At 40.0% G+C, this 20007-nt stretch overlaps 1 protein-coding gene across 2 annotated transcripts in view; it reads right to left on the reverse strand.

Annotated features, from left to right (window-relative positions):
* Positions 1-20007, reverse strand: part of TSHZ2 (teashirt zinc finger homeobox 2) — a 259376-nt gene that overhangs the window by 92686 nt on the left and 146683 nt on the right. Inside the window, exons 2-3 of one of the 2 annotated variants that reach the window (XM_073309368.1) lie at positions 9566-12623; positions 8276-8313 (exon numbers count right to left, since the gene is read on the reverse strand). In XM_073309368.1, the coding sequence (XP_073165469.1) occupies positions 9574-12623 (3050 nt within the window). In that variant the 3' untranslated portion in view covers positions 8276-8313; positions 9566-9573. Of the gene's footprint in view, positions 1-8275; positions 8314-9565; positions 12624-20007 lie in introns of those variants that run through there. The other variant, XM_073309367.1, reaches the window with a different exon arrangement.

Below are 20007 nucleotides of genomic sequence, written 5' to 3' on the forward strand. Positions count from 1 at the left end.
ACCGGGCTGGGGCAGGGGGTTGGGGTGAGGGAGGGGGTAAGGGCTCCAGCTGGGGGTGCGGGCTCTGGGGTAGGGCCAGGGATGAGGGGTCGAGGTGTAGGAGGGGGCTCCAGGCTAGGGGGTGGGGCAGAGGGGTTTGGCGTATGGGAGGGGGCTCAGGGCTGGGGCAGGGAGTTGGAGTGCAGGAGGGGGTGAAGGTTCCAGCTGGGGGTGCAGGCTCTGGGGTGGGGGCCAGAAATTAGGGGTTCAGGGTATGGGAGGGGGCTTGGGGTTGGGGTCTGGGGGGGGTGAGGACTCTAGGAGGGAGTTTGGGTGCAGGAGGGGGTTCCGAGCTGGGCCAGGAGGTTGGGGTATGGGAGGGCGTTCGAGGTGCAGGCTCCTGGATGGGCTCAGGGCTGGGGCACAGGGTTGGGGTACAGGAGGGGGTGAGAGGTGCAGGCTCTGGGTGGCGCTTACCTCAAGCAGCTCCCGGAAGCGGTCTGCATGTCCCTCCACTTCCTAGGTGCAGGGGCGACCAGGGCCAGGGGGCTCTGCATGTTGACACATCTGCAGGCACTACCCCCCACAGCTCCCATTGGCTGTGGTTCCTGGCCAATGGGAGCTGCGGAGCTGGCACTCAGGGCAGCGCCTGAGCTGTGGGCAGGGGAAGCACGCAGAGCCCCCCTGGCTGCACCTGAGCCTAGAAGCCAGAGTGACATGCTGGCTGCTTCCAGGAGCCACATGGAGCCAGCCGCTGTGGCCAACCAGACTTTTGAGTTGCCAGGGTCCCTTTTTGACTAGGCATTCAGGTCGAAAAACAGATGCCTGGCAACTCTATCTGTGCCTGGTTCGGGGATGGCGGGGAGAGGAAGAAGAGAACCAGCTCTGAGGGCTAGTGTGGAGGGTCATGGCCTAATTCACTCCTTCCCTTTAGACAGGCTAAGCTCATTCAGTCCTTTAGGGCAGCTATGGCGTGGGCGCGGGGGGGCTAGGGGGTGGGGGGAGGCAGAGGGGGAGAGATAAGAGTGCAAGGAGGCCTCAGCCCACCTTTATAATCCTCTGATCAGAAGCCACAACCGCAGTCACAGCACAAGACTCAAAAGACAGGTACTGTCCCGCCCTGAACTCCTTCTCCCCAGCACCTCCCCCACCCAGCGTCAAGCCCACCTGTTCTATGCAGCAAGGCAGAGGGCAAACTCCCTTTCTTGGCCTTAGGAGAAACAAGTGGACAAAGGGAAGGAGCATTTGCCATTATATAGATTGCTTTATTGCTTGATCTTATTTCGCTAGGAGGATGGTGTGAAAGAGAATGGCCATGTTGAACACACTCCAGCTGCCTCCTTCACTCCCTCCCTTCTTCCTTCAAAAATGTCAATGCTGCACCTTCCACTTTCTTTAACAATGTTTATCATCGTTCTTTGATTGTCTAGGACAACAAATGGTTAGAAATAAGCATATATCACCAGGAGCTCTCTGCCTGCCCCTTCTCCCAAGCAGTGTCATAAAAACGTACAAATTCACATTAATAATGAAGTACATTTCCCCGACAAGCTGCTGTGTATCTCAGGGAGAGCAGGCGAGGTGGCAGTTGCTGCAGAGTTTCCTATTAAAGATTAGAGCAAATACTCATAAATCTGGTGAGGGGCCAAAGCACATGTTAGGTTTGTCTCCCTCTTAATGGAACCTTAACTGAACTGAATAAATATTATATACTCAGTTTATTCATTGGAATATGACAATCCTCCCCCTTTACTCTCCCTAATTCTGGGTTTATTCACCCCTTGAAGAAGCAGTGGTGTTGCATATAGTTTAGTGGAAATGTGCAAATTGCCTAGGAGGAGCCAGTTGTTTTCAAACCCCACACACCTCCTTTCCCCAATAGGAAGGCTTCTCACCTATGCCTAAGGAATTTGGCAGGGCTGCCAACCCCACAGCTGTCACCCCCCCTCCTCTGATGTGCCCTGCCTCTCCTCTGTTCCCTCCCCCAGCTGTCCCAGACACCCCCTGTATCCAGCTCCTACAAAGGTGGCACGGTCCTGGTGATGTGCCTCATCATCTGGTCCCCTTTGCCATGTTGTGTGGGGGAGGACTCATGCCTGCACTTCAGTTCCTTTGCGCCAGTCTACCTGGCATAAAGGGGCTGCAGATTAATCTTTGCAGAGATTAATCAGGCCCGTAGTGTACATTATCAATACCACTCCCAGGCTGTGCACTTTGGCACCTGGAGATGGGAAAAACAGGTGAAGGGGTGCTGTACACAAAGGTGCTCTGAGCACATCCCTAGGTAATTTGAAAATGCTGCAGCCGTAGCTCTTAATGGGGCTAAAGTTGAGCACTTATGATCTGCAAAACCGGAGATTTCTATATGAAAGGAAGCAGATGTGCATAGCTGGAGGCAGATAAATGAGAGCTTGTACAGTGTTTTGGAGATAAAGACATCTAATAGAGGAGAGAGACATGGGTCAAGCCACAAAACTGGGATCCAGCCTTCAAGCCAGGTTTCCAGCATCTCAAGTAAAAGGACATATGGATTCAAGATTTGGATTGGCCCAGGATAAAGAGGGGCCATTTACAAAATTTGGATCAGGACTGTATTTCAAGTGATCCCAAAGTTTGGAATTGTTCAGATCGTGGTTTTTGGTTCAGGCCCATCTCTAGTACTAGGAATTTAGTATCAAATAATATTGTTTTCTTAACATGCAAAACTCCTACTGACTCCACTGAGAATCATGGTGGGGCAAAGGGCTAAAAGGTATTGCTTTGAGTATATTCCTTGTTCTTTTTCTCATTTAAAAAAGAAAAACGCTATTAACTAAGTGGAACCTATGTCTAGAGCTGGTAATCAGAAAATGTCCCATCTCCACCCGCTGGTGGAAAATTTCAACTTTTCATTAAAAAAAAACAATATATTTTGGTCAAAAACTGAAATATTTCAATTTTGAAATGTCACTGCTGTGCCTCATGGGAGTTGTCTCATGTGGCCATTCTCCTCCATAGGCCAGGGTCCCTGGTTAGACTGCATCTCCCAACTATGGGAGTTGCATGACCATAGTGCATCATGGGAGATGAAAAAACTAGAAAGCCTAGTCCATAGAAAAGTCTAGGGACATGAGACAATTGAATACAACTCCTATGAAGTACCACAGCAGCATTTCCAAATGGAAATATTTTGTTTTTCATCTGAAAACTAACATGTATTTGTTTTTTCAATTAAAAGTCAGCATTTTCAATGGAAAGCAGCACATTTTGTGAAACAAATAGTTCTGTTGGAAACCCAATTTTCTGTCAATATATTAGTTTTTGACAGAACATTTTCAACCAGCACCACCTATTTCCTTTGTTAAGCGGAACTCACACTGTTCACTTAAGGCCATGTTGGGGCTGACTCTTGAATGGTTGCACAAGGGAGGTCAAAAAGGAAGGAACCTTTCTGTCCTTTTTGAACCCCTGCCCCCTTTTCATGGGGCCAGGATCAACTGCAGTCCCTGCTAGTGCACCCACAACACAACACACACCAATAGAGGCCAGATGGAGTGGGTATTAACTTATCCCTGGGCTCTTTCAAGGATTTGTGGCTTTACAACCCTCCCCCCGCCACACACACACACACACACACACTTAGTGCTGTGTCTTAACGGCACAATCTGGCCCCTGCTCAGAGCCTGCCAGCCCTGGATTGCTTCCTTTTCCTTTATGTTAAACTCTTAAAAACAGACATTGCTATAGATATCAACCTCTGTCTCTATACAATATCCCTGTGCAGTGCATTGCTGGTTGTCCATCATTGCTATGTGACAAAACGACACAAAACCCAAAAGGCCTGACTCAGATCTCACCTACAATACAGTAAATCAGGCGTAACTCCACTGTGGTGGAAAACCAATGTAAAGGCCTGCTCCTGCATCAGGATCAGTTGGTGTGGACCCCTGTGCGAAGTTCCAACAAAGCCACTGCAAAGATGCAAGAATCCATGCAAGCAGGTCTGATGCAGGACTGGGGCCACAATAATGTCAGAATTAGGCCCTCAATGCACAGCTTACTAATAATTACTTTTGCATTCATTATGCCAATAAAAAGTGAGAATCGTCTCTTTTCTTGCCATAAAGCCGCATACATAATTTTTCTGATCTTCCATCTGTGTTCCATCACATTTGCACAGAGCGCTCACCCTGGTAAATTAAATTATTTTTATTGAAAGGTGCTTTAGAAGGCCTGGTACTCCTTATGTCCTTTCCCTTTGTTATTGATCTTTGCTATGTGGCGAGGTGTAATGTGTAAAAAACCATAAAAGATTCAGGTGCTTTTCCTCTGCAATTTTGTTGAGTAAAAACATGCTGTTATAGATCATGAAGGCTGTAACATTTAATGATATCAGACAGGGCAAAGAAAAGGCAATATTTTGATACCCTTATGGATACTGAATGCTTGAGGCCATATTCAAGGTCAGTAAGATCTGGCCCAAGTGTTTAAGCGGTGTCTCTTCTTTTCTGAACACAAAATATTTGATTGTTGGGATAGGGACTGAGATTTATGGCAGCAGTTACTTATCTTTGGGCCAGGGACTGTCATTGACTATATGTCCTACTGCATCTAGCACAATGGAGGCTGAATGGGTTGGTCTCTAGATACTAGTGCAAATAGAAATGTTAAGTAATAATAATTGATCTTATTAGTAACGTGGTTCTTGTTCATAACGGTCAAACACATCTGCATTAAGACATCTTAAAAACATTGGGTCTGACCCTGCTCCCACAAAGTCAATAACAAAACTTGCATTGGTTTTAAAAGGATCACAATAAGGGCCTATCACAGGGTCTGACCCTGCATTCAAGTAAATGGAAGTTTGCTCAGTTTAACAACTGCAGTAGGATCAGGCCCCTCATTTGTGTTGTGCCTTCTCTATCTATGGCTAATTATTTTTTATTCGGAAGATTAGTTTTGATGGTGACTTCTGCTTACAAACTGATGGTATGACATGGCAAACTATGCCCCGTTATTCTTCAATTCACTTATTACACCTTCGTGGCATTTGTTATTGATGTGTGCAGGATGAAGAGAAGGCTACATTCTCTCTAAACCCCAAACTCAGACACCTGACTTGGGAAACTCCCTTGTCCCATGTAACACTGACATTAGCTCTAATGGCCGAACATGTCATGCAGTGAAACTCCTGCCATTTCAGAGGAGAAATGAGAAAATAAAATCCACAAAAAGAAAAAAAAATCTTCTATTTTGGTATTTGGTATACTTAACACATACAGTTATCTTTGTGTCCTATATATCATTTAACAAATTGCTTTGCAATTCTTACAGGGCGTGGTATAATGACTGATTTAAAATCACTGCATTGCTTAAACTGCATTGTTCTTCATCAAGTGGAGTCATTTTTATGTGACGTGTCAAGCTCTCTAACAAATAACTGCTGCCAGACAAATCAAGTTCCTCATCTTAAAGCTACGGCTAAATAGTTTATAGCTTTAATCTGCTCACTGAGGTGTGCAGTCTATGACAGTAATTATAAATGCAAGGAGAAATTATAGCTGAATGCTTTAACTGCATTAGGAGCCATTTGATGAACAATCATGATTGCCTGCTCATTTTCAACAATAGAGGGCAAGTTAGTGTCAGTGCATTAGAGGATTTTCAGTTCTGCTCTGCTCTTTCTTCCATTTACCACAGAACGTCAGTTGTCTGCTATAAAATAGAAAAAAAGCACCGTAGAAGCTTTAAACTTGATGGTTTAAAAAAAAAAAGACAAAGGAGGAAATAGAAAAACTGTTTATCATTATGACTCATTTTTTGTTTTGCAGCAACCTTACTTTCAAATTAGTTCATTTTAGGTAGCTGCATGCTTACTTACCAGGGACTTTGGAAAAGAAATCTCCCCCCCAACCAGCCTGGTAGATTTAAATCTATAATAACTATTTTTTTTAAAAAAAAAGTTTGAAATAAGATCATACAGATCCTCTAATTCTGACTAGTTTGTAGCCACTATCACTGTCTGAATATAAAGCTAGAGATATGTATGTGTGTACACACACATGCACACACACACTTTCTGGAGAAAAAAAGTATTTTTAATTTAGCTGAAGAATTGAGCAAATATATTTTAAAGTTATAAATCCATGTACAAATTTGAAGCAACACTCCCTGATGTACATGGGCTTTCAAATGAAGAACAAAAAATTTGCAGCTGTTTAAATGAAAAGATGATGCTGACATAAGATTTTCTTAAATTAAAAATAATGCCACATTATATTACCAGACTTATTTCAGTCTGAGAGGTAAAAAATATCCCACAACAGAGATGAATATACAGCAGATATATACACCTGCATTTACATTTAATAGGAATTTATCACAAATCACTGAAACAGCCTCACTGATGTCTTTAAAAAAATACCACAGACGTAATGTATGAATGTTTTTCTGGTAGTAATGATCTAACTGGCAATTCATTTGTTTATATTTTTTAATGATATTTACTCTATTTTCTAAATAAGAATTTAAAAGGTAACTTTCATTTTCAATATGGGTGATATTTTATATGTTTCTGTAGTTTGGAGAATTTCTTTCCACTGTTTTACTTGCATTTTTAGTTACTTATATTTTGTTTATCTCTGCTTTTGATGCAACATTTAGTCAACCAATTAATATATTTATGCATTTTAAGTGTTTCAATATGCTTTATATTTATTTTCTCTAAATACTTTACACTTTAAAATTACTGAATAGATTAAATACATAAATTTCTGCTATCATATTCCTTAAGCAGTATTGTATGCTCCAAAATTAGGAGATATATTGGACTTTTACCAAGCCATTTTTAAGATAAGGAAGCTTTGAAAATCACTGTAATGTATCCTGGTCTTCTTGCAGAGATCAAGAAACAAAGCCATATGAATAAACTCCAGGAATAACATTTTTAGCATAGTCAGAAGAACTTAGGCAAGTTTAGAGCTCAGAAATTGTAATAAAATCTATCCAATGTCCTCCAAAATAGCCCGTCATTTCACGCAATTTGTCCTAGCATGCATACCAACTAAAATTATAGTTCCAGATAACAGTGATATCACTCTGTCAATGCACTTTAAATATATGCCTTTGAAGGTACTGCCTGCATGCTGATATAAATTAGAAATATCTGAGTATTAAGGGGGTGACAATTTTTGGGTACTCAAAGACAACAGGGACAGTGCCTTCGTTTATATCCATACATCACCTGAGTAATGCCAGAAACTTGTCAGTTTAGGGTGTTGTTACTCAGAACCCACTTTTTTTTCTGGGCATCTTTGGAAAATGTGTTTATCTGCTTCTCATTCCCCAAATCTCTGAAGAACAGCAAGGTGCATAGAAAGTTGGGTGTTTAACAATAACAGTGCTTTTAAAGACCCAAATCTGAAAAATTTGTCAGGTATTAAGCAACGAAGATGCCAAAAATAACTGCCATATTCATATATTTGGCAGATAGCTTTTGTTTGATAGTACCCAAATTACTGGTTTGCCCACAGTGCTCTAGTATAGAAACTGCAAATGTCAAAATCTTTATAGATGCTAACAGGTGGAGAAAAAAGTCTGTTCACTTCCTTCCTCCTCCCCAACCTCTTTTCATTTTGTGATATTTTGGCAGGTACATTCAATTTTGAATTGTTATAAAACCACAAGGTGGAAAATCAGTTATTATCAGATAAATAAAGAACATTTATTCGTCCTTTTGTTTTACACCGGGTACTAATGTTGGGTGAACAATGCAAAAAATTCCCCATTAATATTAGGTACAATTTTTAAAATAATTAACTCGCTTTGACAGTGCTCACACCCCTTTTGCATTTTGCTTTCAAAAGACTGAGCTTTGTTATATAAAATGTTAAGAAAGAGTAAATCTACCTTGTGTCAAGAGCCAGCACAAGACCTATACAAGACTTAAGACTCATTACATTTGAGTAGTGATGGTTGTGCTGTACTGTAATAGCTTCCCATAGTATGTATCCCAAAATTATCCTTTGATTACTGGTTTAAATGATAGCTTCTTTAATGGGACAGAAGTGATGCATAGGCCTTGTCTGGCGAAATCTTAAAGTTGTCTGAACATTTGCAGCAAGCAAATTTTAAGTCTTCTTACAAAAGTGGATCCATTCCCAGAGCACATGCACCCTCAACTAGTCAGAGAACAGCCATGGTACCACGTGAATTACATGACAAATCACAAGTCACACAGCTTGAATTTTGAATGTTCATTATCAGTCCATAATGTAAAAATTTCCAAAAGATATTCGTCAAGGAAATCCAAATAATGAATACATTGGAGGAAATTTGAACTTGCCTGTGGATATTCTGCCAGCAAAAAAAAAAAAAAGGGGGGGGGAGAGGGATAAATATACTGAAGAAATTATTTGTTGAAAATTAATCACACAAAGCCCTCTTGGTTACAGATCCTTCAGAATTGAAAACATCTATTTGGACTTGCAGCTGATGTGCTTCCTATTAATTTAAATCAAGAAATGTCAGGTTTGGGAGTTCAGTAAAATTAAAAATGCTATAAATTATGCAGCAGCTAAATACTATCTTACACATCGTAAACATTGGCTGTGACGGCACTCACAGTTATACACCTTCTCCGACAGAGAAAATAACAGTAAAACCAGTATCCAGAAAGCTGTCTTTTTGTGAAAAGTTAAGCTTGTGATAAAAGCCACTGAATCTCTCAGTTAAGAAGCAAAAAACAGCCCCATATTTTGGCGTTGATCTGCACCAAAAACTTTCACTGAAGTCAAACAGGGGAAGGGAGTACTGACTGAGCACGGGGACCGCACTGATACTATGAGACAAAGTGTAAATTCGATGCATTCAAGAACAAAGAAAAGAATGGCTAGGAACGCAAAAGGAGGGAAGGTTACTCAAAACAACTCAAAGGAGACCACTGGTATAAGTGTTAAGGGAAGCTATTAAAGTCCAGTGCAGTACAACACTGATCATCCAAATGTTATGTGTGGAATAACCAAGATTTTAGATAATCAAAAGCATTTTCAATGTCATTCATAGACTATGGGGGACATAAGCCTTTTGGGATAATGGACTGTTTTGGATAATTGAGGTTTTGCTAATCACGATTATATTGTCTTTTTCTCCCCCGCCCCAAATATTGGATGCTACATTAGTAATGGAGGGGAGAGGGATAAATAATTCCTTAGAACTCTGAGGGAAAATGCAGAAAAACAGGCTTCCATTAGTGGAAACGACATTGAAAACTGAAGAGTAGTCATTTATTTGCTCTACTCCACACTAACCTGAATAGAAGGCGGACTAAAAATAATAGTTGGAAACAGGAAAATATGAGATGTGAAAAGTGGGGAAACAGTTTTGTTAAAAATATTTTAAAGAAGCACCTTTTCAGTTCAGGCCATGATAGAGATCCATTGATGAAGCTTTGTTCTTCAATGCAATGTAAAATGGCCTGGGTATCTAAACTGATCAATGCAGCAGCATATTTTCAATGTTATAATGTATTCTACTTTTAAGAAACGCTTTAAGAAATCTCCTTACAATCATGACATTAAAACTCGCCGTGAAGCTGATGCATGCATACCTTAAAAGTTATTCTTCATCCACTTCTGCTACAAACTGTGAATGGTGTTCTGGTGACTTGCTGTGTGTTTTGCTTAGGTGAAGTTTTACTGCATGTTTGCTTGCAAATGTCCGACAGCACAACTTACATTTGAACTTAGAGTCTGTATCCTCTTCCCCAGCTATTGTTTCAGGTGATCTTTGAACTGAAACTCTGGAGATTTCTTGTTCTACCTTGGTTTGCTGTTCCACAGCCAGTCTGTTCATGTCTTTCATTTGGAAACCTAGATGGGATTCTAAGTGGCTAATATAAGTAGATGGGGTTCTAAACTGAGATGCACAGTCACTGCAATAAAAGATTGGGTGTCCTTTGTCCATGTTTTTCAAAAACTTTGTTCCTCCAGTTTTCCTAAGTTGGTATTTGACATTTGCTAACCAATGGCTGATGGTGGTCATTGACAGTCCAGTAAATTTAGAAATCTGCATGCGTTCTTGAGGGCCTAGGTCTGATAATAAATATTTACCTTCTGATGTTTGGAAAAGACTGGAAGCAAACTGAGCTTGCAAAATCAGGAGATGCTGAGGGTTCCAGTTTGATTGCCTGCCCTTCCTTTTATGCAGAGTGGAGACTTCTGTTGAGACATCCTCGAAACGTCGGACATCCATTTCCAATTTGATCGATGGGATCCTAGAAGATACGGCAGGTTTTGGTGTAGTAGCTTTGGGAAGAACTTTGACCATGTCAGCAATGTCAGACAGAGCATGTTTCTGAGGTGGGGAAGTACACGACTGTGCTTGAGCTGACTCGGCTTTCTTGCTTTTGGATTTGGTCAGATCGATAGGCTGATCATTGTTTTCAAACAAATAACGCCTGGAGATGCTGGCAGGCTTTGGTGGGGTTGGAGCAGGAGATAAAACTGGTTTCTCCAGCATATTTAAGTTAGGTTTGTGGAACATAGAAATTGTGCTCGAGCTGGGACTGGTATTGGACTGGGGCCGTAAAGGCTCAGTGGCTTTGCCCAAGTGATTATTCAATACAGATTGCAGGGCACTAAGTGGATTCACACAAGGCAAGTCAGAAGAATGATTTGTGGCAACACAACCATTGCTGAGGGAAGCTGCTATTGACTCCTTGGGTTTTGTTTTTTCTTTCTCACCATCTTCTTTTGGTTTATCCTCCTCCTTCAAGGGACATGCCTCTGTCTTTTTTGGCTCTACGGGGGCCTCAGATTTGGGGAGAGATTCCCCTTCATTCTGACAGAGTGGAGCAGCTTCAGCTCGGATGCCCTCTTTAGTGTAGTCTTTTTGTATGACTTCTTTGTCATCAATTTCCTTCTTCACTCGAGTGCACTGGGCCACATTTGCTGAGTTGGGAACCAGAGGCATAACTTTCCACTTTGGAGCAATGGGTCTCAACTTATTGGTAATTGTGGGCCTGATTTGCAGTACTTGGGAGCCCACTGGTAAGGAAGCCTTTGCTCCTTCTGAGAGCTGATACGCTGCATGGATACTAGGATATGCACTCCAGCTAGGAGCTCCATTTTGAGCTTTATTGATGGCTGTTGTGACGGTGTTTTCCAAAGACTTTAAAATATCCCCACCACCTTTTGAACCATCTTCTAAATCTTCCTCTCTAAGATACTGGTATTTAATTGTAGGATCCAATGGTTTCTGAAGCATATCTTCATACTCTTCAGTTTTTACCACTTTCTCATCTTTGTTTGTATCATCAGGTTTATCTTTTTTACTCTCTTTCTTTAGCTCTGATGCAGTTATGCCATCCGAAGATGCATTGCTGGATTGTTTTGAAACCTGGGTGTCATTGGCTGGTGCCTCAGACAGCGATTGCATTTTCTCCACAGCCAAGGGATCTAGTACTAGTTGTTTTCCTTTCTTTGAAGCTGAACTTGTGACTTTCAAGAAATGACCCGTGACCATCATATGAGTGGTGAGTTGCTGCAAGGTGTCATGTGAACTTCCGCATTCCATACACTTCAAAATCTGGGATTTACAGGCCTCAAACTGCCATGTGTAGCTGGCTCCATTCTGGTAGCCATAGCGGTTGTTAGATGACAACTGCAGGCTTGCATTCTTCTGAGGAGAAAAGGTATCTGCAAAAGATCCTGTTGTGGAATCTGGGGAACAAGGTCTGTTAACATCAAACACACGTTTCTTTGCAGGAGTGACCATTTTTGAAGAAATGGTAGGTACCGGCTCCTTCAAAGGCACTTTTTGGTAATGTTTAGTTTTTATCATATGAACGCTCAGATCTTGAAGGGAATCAAAAGAGTCACCACAGAACATGCACTTTAGAACTTTTTGTGCATCTTCCTTGTCCATGTCCTGAAAGGCCCTTTTCCGGGGCTTTGAGTAGCTAGTAGGTCTGTGCTTGTCCTTTTTACGGTTGTCATCTTGGTAATGACCGGTTTCATTCATATGGACTGTTAGCTCTACCAAGGTGTCATAGGCAGCACTGCATTGCCTGCACCTAAACCTGCTAGCACCCGTGAATACAGTTCCGCACATTTTGCTGCTTTGTCTGTAGAGCTGCACTGAACTGAAAAGATTTGGTTTGGAGACCGGTCTGGAAGGTAAACTCTGTTGTAAGCTTTTTGACAATGCATCTTGGTGCCAATCAAAGTCACTTTTGTTACCTCCATTTCTATTGTCACAGCCCCGTCTTTCAGAGTTAGACAACTTGAGACCCAGTCCTAAGCCTGTCCAATAAGAGTCTGACAGTATGTTAGCATAGACTGCTGTCATTTTATCCATGCAATCATGTGCTTCATTCTGAGATTTGGGGTGAGTATTGGTTTTCAGATCCTGCACCTCTCTAGAGCAAATGCTTTTAGTATCTGCCACCTGGTCACTAGCGTCACTTAACAGGGACTCATTTTCCGCATCCTGATTAGATATATGACTTACTGGAGAATTCTGGTAACTAAAGCTTCCTTTCTGCTCAGGACCCACTTCATGTTCTTCATCCGTGCCAGTATCATTGCTGCCCTGAAGTTGAGCTGTTGAATTACTGTCATCATCATCCTCTTCCTCCTCCTTTATATCTTCCTCTTGGACGTAACCTGAAATGTAACATCAATATATGAAATAAATGTTAATAACACTGCAGTTTTATTTTTCTAGTTTCACTATGTGCTTTTGCTACTGGACTTCATTTTAATCTACAACTTTATTGTCTGTTAGTCCTGGAAGTGAAAAAGTCAAATGATGTCTTTTTGTAAAGCTTGCTGAGGTTTTTGGATGATCGTAATTCTTTATAACTGCCAGAGATTCTGAGTTAATAATTTTCCTGTCATGGGAGTATAATTCTAACTGTCCTCTAATGGGACAGTTGAAAAATTCATATGTGAGAACTTTAAGTTCATACTAAAAGTCTCATTTTTATGACTTTGTTATTAGACTCAAGGAAAAGAAGAGAGAGAGAGAGAGAAAGAGAGAATTGGCAAGGAATAGAAGAAAAATAACTGCTCTAATATTCCTGGTTCATAGAATTATCTAGGAACAGAAATCTTTTACCATTTGATCACCTTAAAAAAGCATTTCTGAATGTGTGCAAATAATTGATATTACAAACTACTACACTTGAAACAATTAATAGGTTCAACTGAAACCTCTGTTTGTAAATGCACTGTATTCCATCAATGCAAATTATAGTTTGATAAAAGAAATATTCTAGGGCAGAAGCCTAAGAAGCTATGGAAGGATATGGCTGAGACAGACCGATATTAACTATAAAACTAAAAAAAGTAAAGCAAATCCAGAGTGGTTTTATTTGACAAATGAACTATTTTAATTAATAAGATAAACTTGATATTGGTAGAGCTACAAATTTTAAAATTAATTAAGGAATTTCTGGTGGCACTAAATCAGGACTAATTCCACTGAAGTAAATGGAACTAAACTGGTATGAAATTGATACATGGGAAAGGAGAATCAGGCTTAGGATGAAATCCCGGCCCCACTGAAGTCAATCGCAAAACTCCCCTTGACTCAACAATGCCAGGATTTCATCTTTGGACTTCAATGGGAAAGGAATCTAAGAGGAAAGGAGTACTTCAAACATTTTCCTATTAATAGCCACCCTAAATTTTTAATTAATCTGCTTTGGCAGTACTCCGACCCCTGTTGTTTGCCCTGTAAGTAGATATTCAAATAATCAACTTTTACTGATACAAACATTCATGGAAACCAATTTTTAAAATCACAGGCACAAGCCTTCATGCATAACACACTTCTCTGCTCATTCAATCGGGAAACACAAACAATGTTGCCAACTGGAATGATTTCATTGTGATATTTAGTGTTTCTCTTAGCGACCAACTGAAGGAATCATGTGATTATGTAATAATCAAAGCTCTATTTAAAAAAAAAAGATTTAGCCTTCATGATGGCTGAGAAAAGCTTGACAAACATGATTCTTAAAGGCTCAAAAAACAAAAGGCAAATGAAAAAAGCCAATATTTATTTTATGTTAAAAATCCCGTGACTTTTAAACTAATCTCATGACTTTTAGGGGGCCCTCACCCATGACAGTGGCATTACTGCATAAATGATACCACGTTGATCAATCAATAGAGCTAGTCAGAAAATTTGGAAACATTCAAAATGTTGACAAAAATATAGACAAAACTTTCTGTAAACTAATTTTCAGAAATTTCAATTTAATTCAGTTTTTCAACCTGCTCTACCAATCAAAGTTGAACAACACAGATGAGATTCAGAATCACACGCTGAATATCTTACAGTAACAAAGAAATGTTTGCAATCAACCCATAGAGGAAAAATATTAAAAAACAGGTTGCTGAATAAACCTGAATTACAAGTAAGTTAGAGGCAGCTATGATCTACTTGTGGATATTCCATGAATATAAAGACAGGCTAAATTCATTGGAGACATTCTGCGTTGCACATTATTCGCTGAATTCGAGGAAGAATACTGATTACATCATTCTTCTAGCTCTCTTTGGCTGATTGTTGCATGGGGATGTGACACCAGAGAGCTTCTCAAATGGCGGTAAAGCTAACAGCAGTAACTATGAATGAATGAATGTGTGCCATGTATAATGTGATAAAACAACAATACTAAATATCATAATGATAATACTGTGCATGTGAATCCTTCAACTAAGGATTACAAAATGCTTGTCAAACATTAAACAAATAAGCCTCTCAATGTCTCTGTGTGGATCAGAATATATTATGACCCCATTTGTAGATGGGTAAACTGAGGCACAGGCAGGTTAATTGACTTGTTCAGGGACAGGCAGCAAGTCAAACGCAGATCTGGGACTCGAATTCAGGTGTTCCAACTCCTAGCTCTAGTAACTAGATGATGTTCACCATGACCTCCCTTATGAGTGTGTGCAGGAAGGTGAGCGCTACTACATATTATGAATAGTAACCTTGTTAATCAAACAGCATGAACTGATGAGCAGGGCTGACATTGTTCTTCTGGTGTCAGAGATACCATATAGTTTAGGTAGCAACATTGGACTCCTGCCAACATGCATCACAGTGCCATGCATACTGTAATGAGCAAAACAAAAATAAAGAGGGACGTGAGTGCAAGAATCAGAAGAAAAGCACTTAGCCACTGAGTTCACGGTTCCAGGGTGGAGTTGAGTTGATTCCCTGTTTTTATATGAACTAGTTGAATACCATTAAGCCCATTTTTCATGAAAAAGGGAATTTTTTCTTTGGAAGGTAAGTACTGTACTCTTTCTTTCACAATATTCTCTGTCCTTCTAAATAGATTTACTAGGAGAAGCAAAACCATCAGACAGTTGCACCTTCCTCCTCCCCCCCATACAGATAAAATTTGCTGCTTAATTAGGCATTGACATGTTTACTATAACCTTTACAGAAGAATAACACGTGCTCAGAAGTCCGCTTTTTTCCTTTTCCTTTGTTTGTTTGTCTGCATAATACACTGACAATCTAATGAAAACAATATAGTAACTTATGAGAAGGCACCATCAAAAATTCACAAAAGCATCAGTCAAGTCCATTTTTAATAATGGTTAAGGATTCTGGGCAGCTTTAAAAACACAGCTTAATATCAGACATTTAAAACCATTCACTTTGCTTAAATGATTTGCTGTGGGCATTTTGTGTAGTGAAGGCCTCTTGAATGCAGGCAGCCTGGGTGTATAATGAATGCATGTATCCATCTACCAGTGATTATTTTAGTAAGGTTTCACCATATGTAAAGCTTTGTATAAACTGATACAAAGCAGATTAATTCATTTAAATGCTTATTTAACAGGAGCAACAGTCACAATGCTTTAGACTTTCTACCATATTTACTTAAGTGAATTTCACTACTAAACACATTCACACACAATTATTTTACTCTCACACACATAGTGATGATATCCGTGTAGTAAATTGCAGAACCATGTGATAAACTGTATTTACCAGGGACTGTTGCTGGCTTCACCTTCAGTCTTCTCGCTATTCTTTTTTCCTGTGGATTTATTCTAATATTCTAAACTTCTGAGAAGTTCAACCAGCTGCCCTTTATCTGCCTGTTAGATAAACATTTCTTCTTCCTTCCCAGCTGTGAAATTACTCCACCATAATTAAACCAGCCCCAAAGTTAAATTAGTCACATCAAAGGTGTAAAATGGGCAATATACAATCCTGAATTACTGCAGGGTTAAAATCCACTATCTTGCAGCCCAGAGTAAAACCAGAAATGTTATAATTATGGATGGAGGTGACTCTGGGCTTCCCAAGTGGAAATGTAGCATTTGCTTTTAGTCCTGGTAGATCCCACAATGTTGGATCTTAAAAATTATGACATTGTTATGGGTAGAAACAGTGTTTTAGGGAATTGTGAGAAATTTCTAAACTTTTATTACTCTAATTTTTCTTCTCCATTTGAATCCTATACAGTTGGATTCATAGTAACTAAAGCAGCGTGGCTAGAAGGGGTATAGAAAACAGCACTGTGTTTTGTTTGTTTTGGGGTTTTTTTAGACCTATTGTATTTCTTTGGAAGCAGAGTAATTATTCCAGAATAAAGGCACTTTTATTCCAGAACAGAGTGTCCACATGGGGGAGTTATACTGGCATAGATTAAATGGAATAATTTTCCCATTTAGACAAGCCCTCAGTCTAGTTTCATTTAGGCACTTGCACTTCTGGCTGGACCCTGGAAGTGCAGAGGCTTTGTGAAAACCATGAAAAGCATGAGGGGTGGGGAGAGAAAGAGGAAAGAAAGAAAAATGCGCTTTTTGATTCTCCAAATAAAATAAAATGGTTAGGGTTTACTTTGACCTTTGGGTGAAGATTTGTGCAAGGCTGTCTGTCTAAACAGGTTTATCCTTCTCTGTTTACAAACTTATACTCTTAAGGTCAACAAATATACTCCACATGTAGTGTCATATAGCCACTCTCAGTGTAGATGCTAGCATCATAAAAAGGACCAATATTACAGAAACGGGCACTGTTAGGGCACCTGCAAAAAGTAACGTGCATTGTTGTGGCCTCAAAAACCCACATACAACTATCTTGAAACTTTGACCCTTATAGTACAGCCAACACTGGGCCAGATTTACACTTAGTTAATTCTGTTGAATTTAAATCCCTTACACCCACTCACTAACATGTAACTTGTATCACATTATATGTATCACCTCTAAACTTGGACCAGTAGGGGTTGAACATATATACATATTTAAATGATACTGCATTTTTACTGTTAATTTTTCTACCAGAGGATGCTATTTTCAATCAAATTTGCTCTCTTTTTCCACATACAGAAACATTTCTTAAAATATATACACATTTCTTTCCAAGACTGGAAAATTTATTTTTTGCCAAGAAAAGGGACAGTGAATCATTGTCCAGAACAATGTTGTTAATCCACCTAAAACCCATACACCATCTGTACTTTTTCATACATATATTCCAATTTCACTTGAAATAACATCATTAGTACAGAGATCTCACAGTTCTATAAGGTGATCTTGTTTCCTTCTTGTCTGGCTTGAACTCAAACATCTTTTCATTTTGGCAACAGCAGTTTCTTTCTCTGAACTATTTCATGCAGATAATGGATAATGACCACTTCTCATTGCTTTTTCTCAAAAATGTCTAACTACATTAGCTTTCCAAAGACAAATCCTAACCTGGCTCTTTTTCTAAGTTCATGGCTGCAGATTCATCCCAGTGTGCAAAACAACTGAAAAGATAAATTGGCACTGGCAGAAAACCCCATCCTTACTCTACTGGATAGACCCCGCAGTAAAAGCCTTTTGGAATTTAATAGGATTGAAACCAATGGGGTTCTATAGAAATGTAATCATGTTCTATAGAAATAACTCAAAGTGTATGGAATTTGTGCTCTGATAGGGAGTGATACAGTTTTGGGGGGTTTGTTTAGATGATCATACACAATTCTATAGCAGGGGCGTATAACTTTTTATTAAATGTCATAGTCTGATCAGAAAACATATAGGATGATAACCTTTCTCTAGTAAGTCTTTAACACTTTTTCGTAAGGGGAGTGATAGCGCTTTGCCTGTAACAGAACCATAAGAATTGGAAAGGGAAAAAACCTCCAAAGTTATCTAGTTGAACCCCCTTGATAGTGCAAGATTGTTTCCTATGGTCTTTTACTCTAGAATCCCGTGGAGACGTTTTACATGTTCTCAGAATCTTGAGGAAATACTGAATGGACTGGCTCTGCCCTGAGGGACCAGCAAACAATGCTGGACATGTGGGAATTGTTAGCAAATTTCCCATAAACAATATTTACCAGTGGTTCCCAACTCAGATTTAAATGGCTCAGTGATGGAGTTTCTACCCCCTCTCTTGTGATACAATTTCATAGTCTAACAGCCCTCACAGTCACAAATAGGAGATTTTTCTTAATATTCCACTTTCATTTGGACAATTTCATTCCATCCAATAACTTTCCTCTGTCCCCAGCACATGGAAATTGTATTGTTATCTCACACACAATTTACTGTTGCTTGGAAGTTCTGCCTTCTCCAGGAATCTACAGCAGGTCATACCGTGGCTGAGAACCACAAAAAGCATGTAAATAGCATTTTCTGGTCATCTCATAATTGTTTATTGAGGGCCAAATTCTACTCTGAGTTCAGCCAGAGCAGCAGGACAGACAAGACATTCCCACTATTACAGAGCCAGCCTCAGAGATATCCCTGAATCCCTACAGCAACACTGTGGATTGTGGGAGGAACTTGTTCTCAGCCCCTTACATTCAAATATAGTCATAATCTAGTCAAGTTGAAAGCCATATCACCTCACAGGATAAAAGCAACAGGATGGGGACAGAGGACCCAGGAAACTCCACAAGGTCCATATCACAAGGTCCACACCTGGGAAGAAGCAGATGGTATAACTTCCAAACATTGCAGATCAGAAGGACTTTGTAGTATAGCGAGCCAGCCCCTCTTGAAGTGGCATTTGCCATGAATGAGTTTTAACATGGCAAGGCAACTTCCTTGAAGCATAACTGTTATTTGCACGTGGTGATGAAATGAAACAATTTTGGATGTTAATTCTCTGTTCTAAAAATAAAGTTTTGTTATAAGGTTTACTGTACGGATCCTATTCCTGGCTGCTCCCGTTGACTTCATTAGGGCTTTCAGCGGGATGAGGAATACAGGATCATGCCCTCTGTGCATTCCACGGAACATAGTCATGGGTCCATCACATAGGCTAGAAGTATGTATGCTGTGAATTGGGTTTCCAGACACAAAACCCTTAAACCCTCAAAGCCAACAATAAAACAGAAAACTATAACAAAAGGAAAACTGAAAAGAGAGAGGGAAGAGGAACTAGTGCTTTCCATTAAAACAGTAAGCCCAATAGCCATAACAGGGACCAGAGCCATAATAGAGTTCTCTCCTGAATAATTTTCTCTAGGGACTAGGTCAAGCTTGTTTACATAGTCAGCTGTCAAAGGGTAGGAGAAAGAGTAATTTAAATCATACCAACTCCGTTCTGGGATCAATCGTTCTGACTTACTGAGTTTCCAGGTACGAGCTATGTTTCACAAGTGTACATAACTGTGCTTAGGGTCAGCTCCTCAGTTTCCATAGCTGAAGGCATCTGCCATTAATACAATGATTTACACAAGGTTAAGAACACTTTGTGTTCTCCAAAGCCCTGGAATTTGCTAATTTTTTTTTTGTAAAACAGCTGATGGTACAGTATTTGACATTCCTGAGTCAATATTTTCCTCCATGTGTGTGGCTCCCAGCAAATTCTGAGCAAGCATGAAATTCTGACAGTACCGAATTTTGTCTTCGCAATCATTTGTGAGTGCAAATACCAGATTCCTGATATATGGGAGCTGATATAAGATGAATAAATGGGCCTGATCCTGTTACCATTGAAGTCCATGGAAGTTCTGGCATTGACTTCAGTGACAGCTGGATCAAGGCCAATTTTGATATGCATATCAGGTAG

Source organism: Lepidochelys kempii, chromosome 13 (assembly GCF_965140265.1).
Source record: "Lepidochelys kempii isolate rLepKem1 chromosome 13, rLepKem1.hap2, whole genome shotgun sequence".
In the NCBI taxonomy this organism is placed as follows: Eukaryota; Metazoa; Chordata; order Testudines; family Cheloniidae; genus Lepidochelys; species Lepidochelys kempii.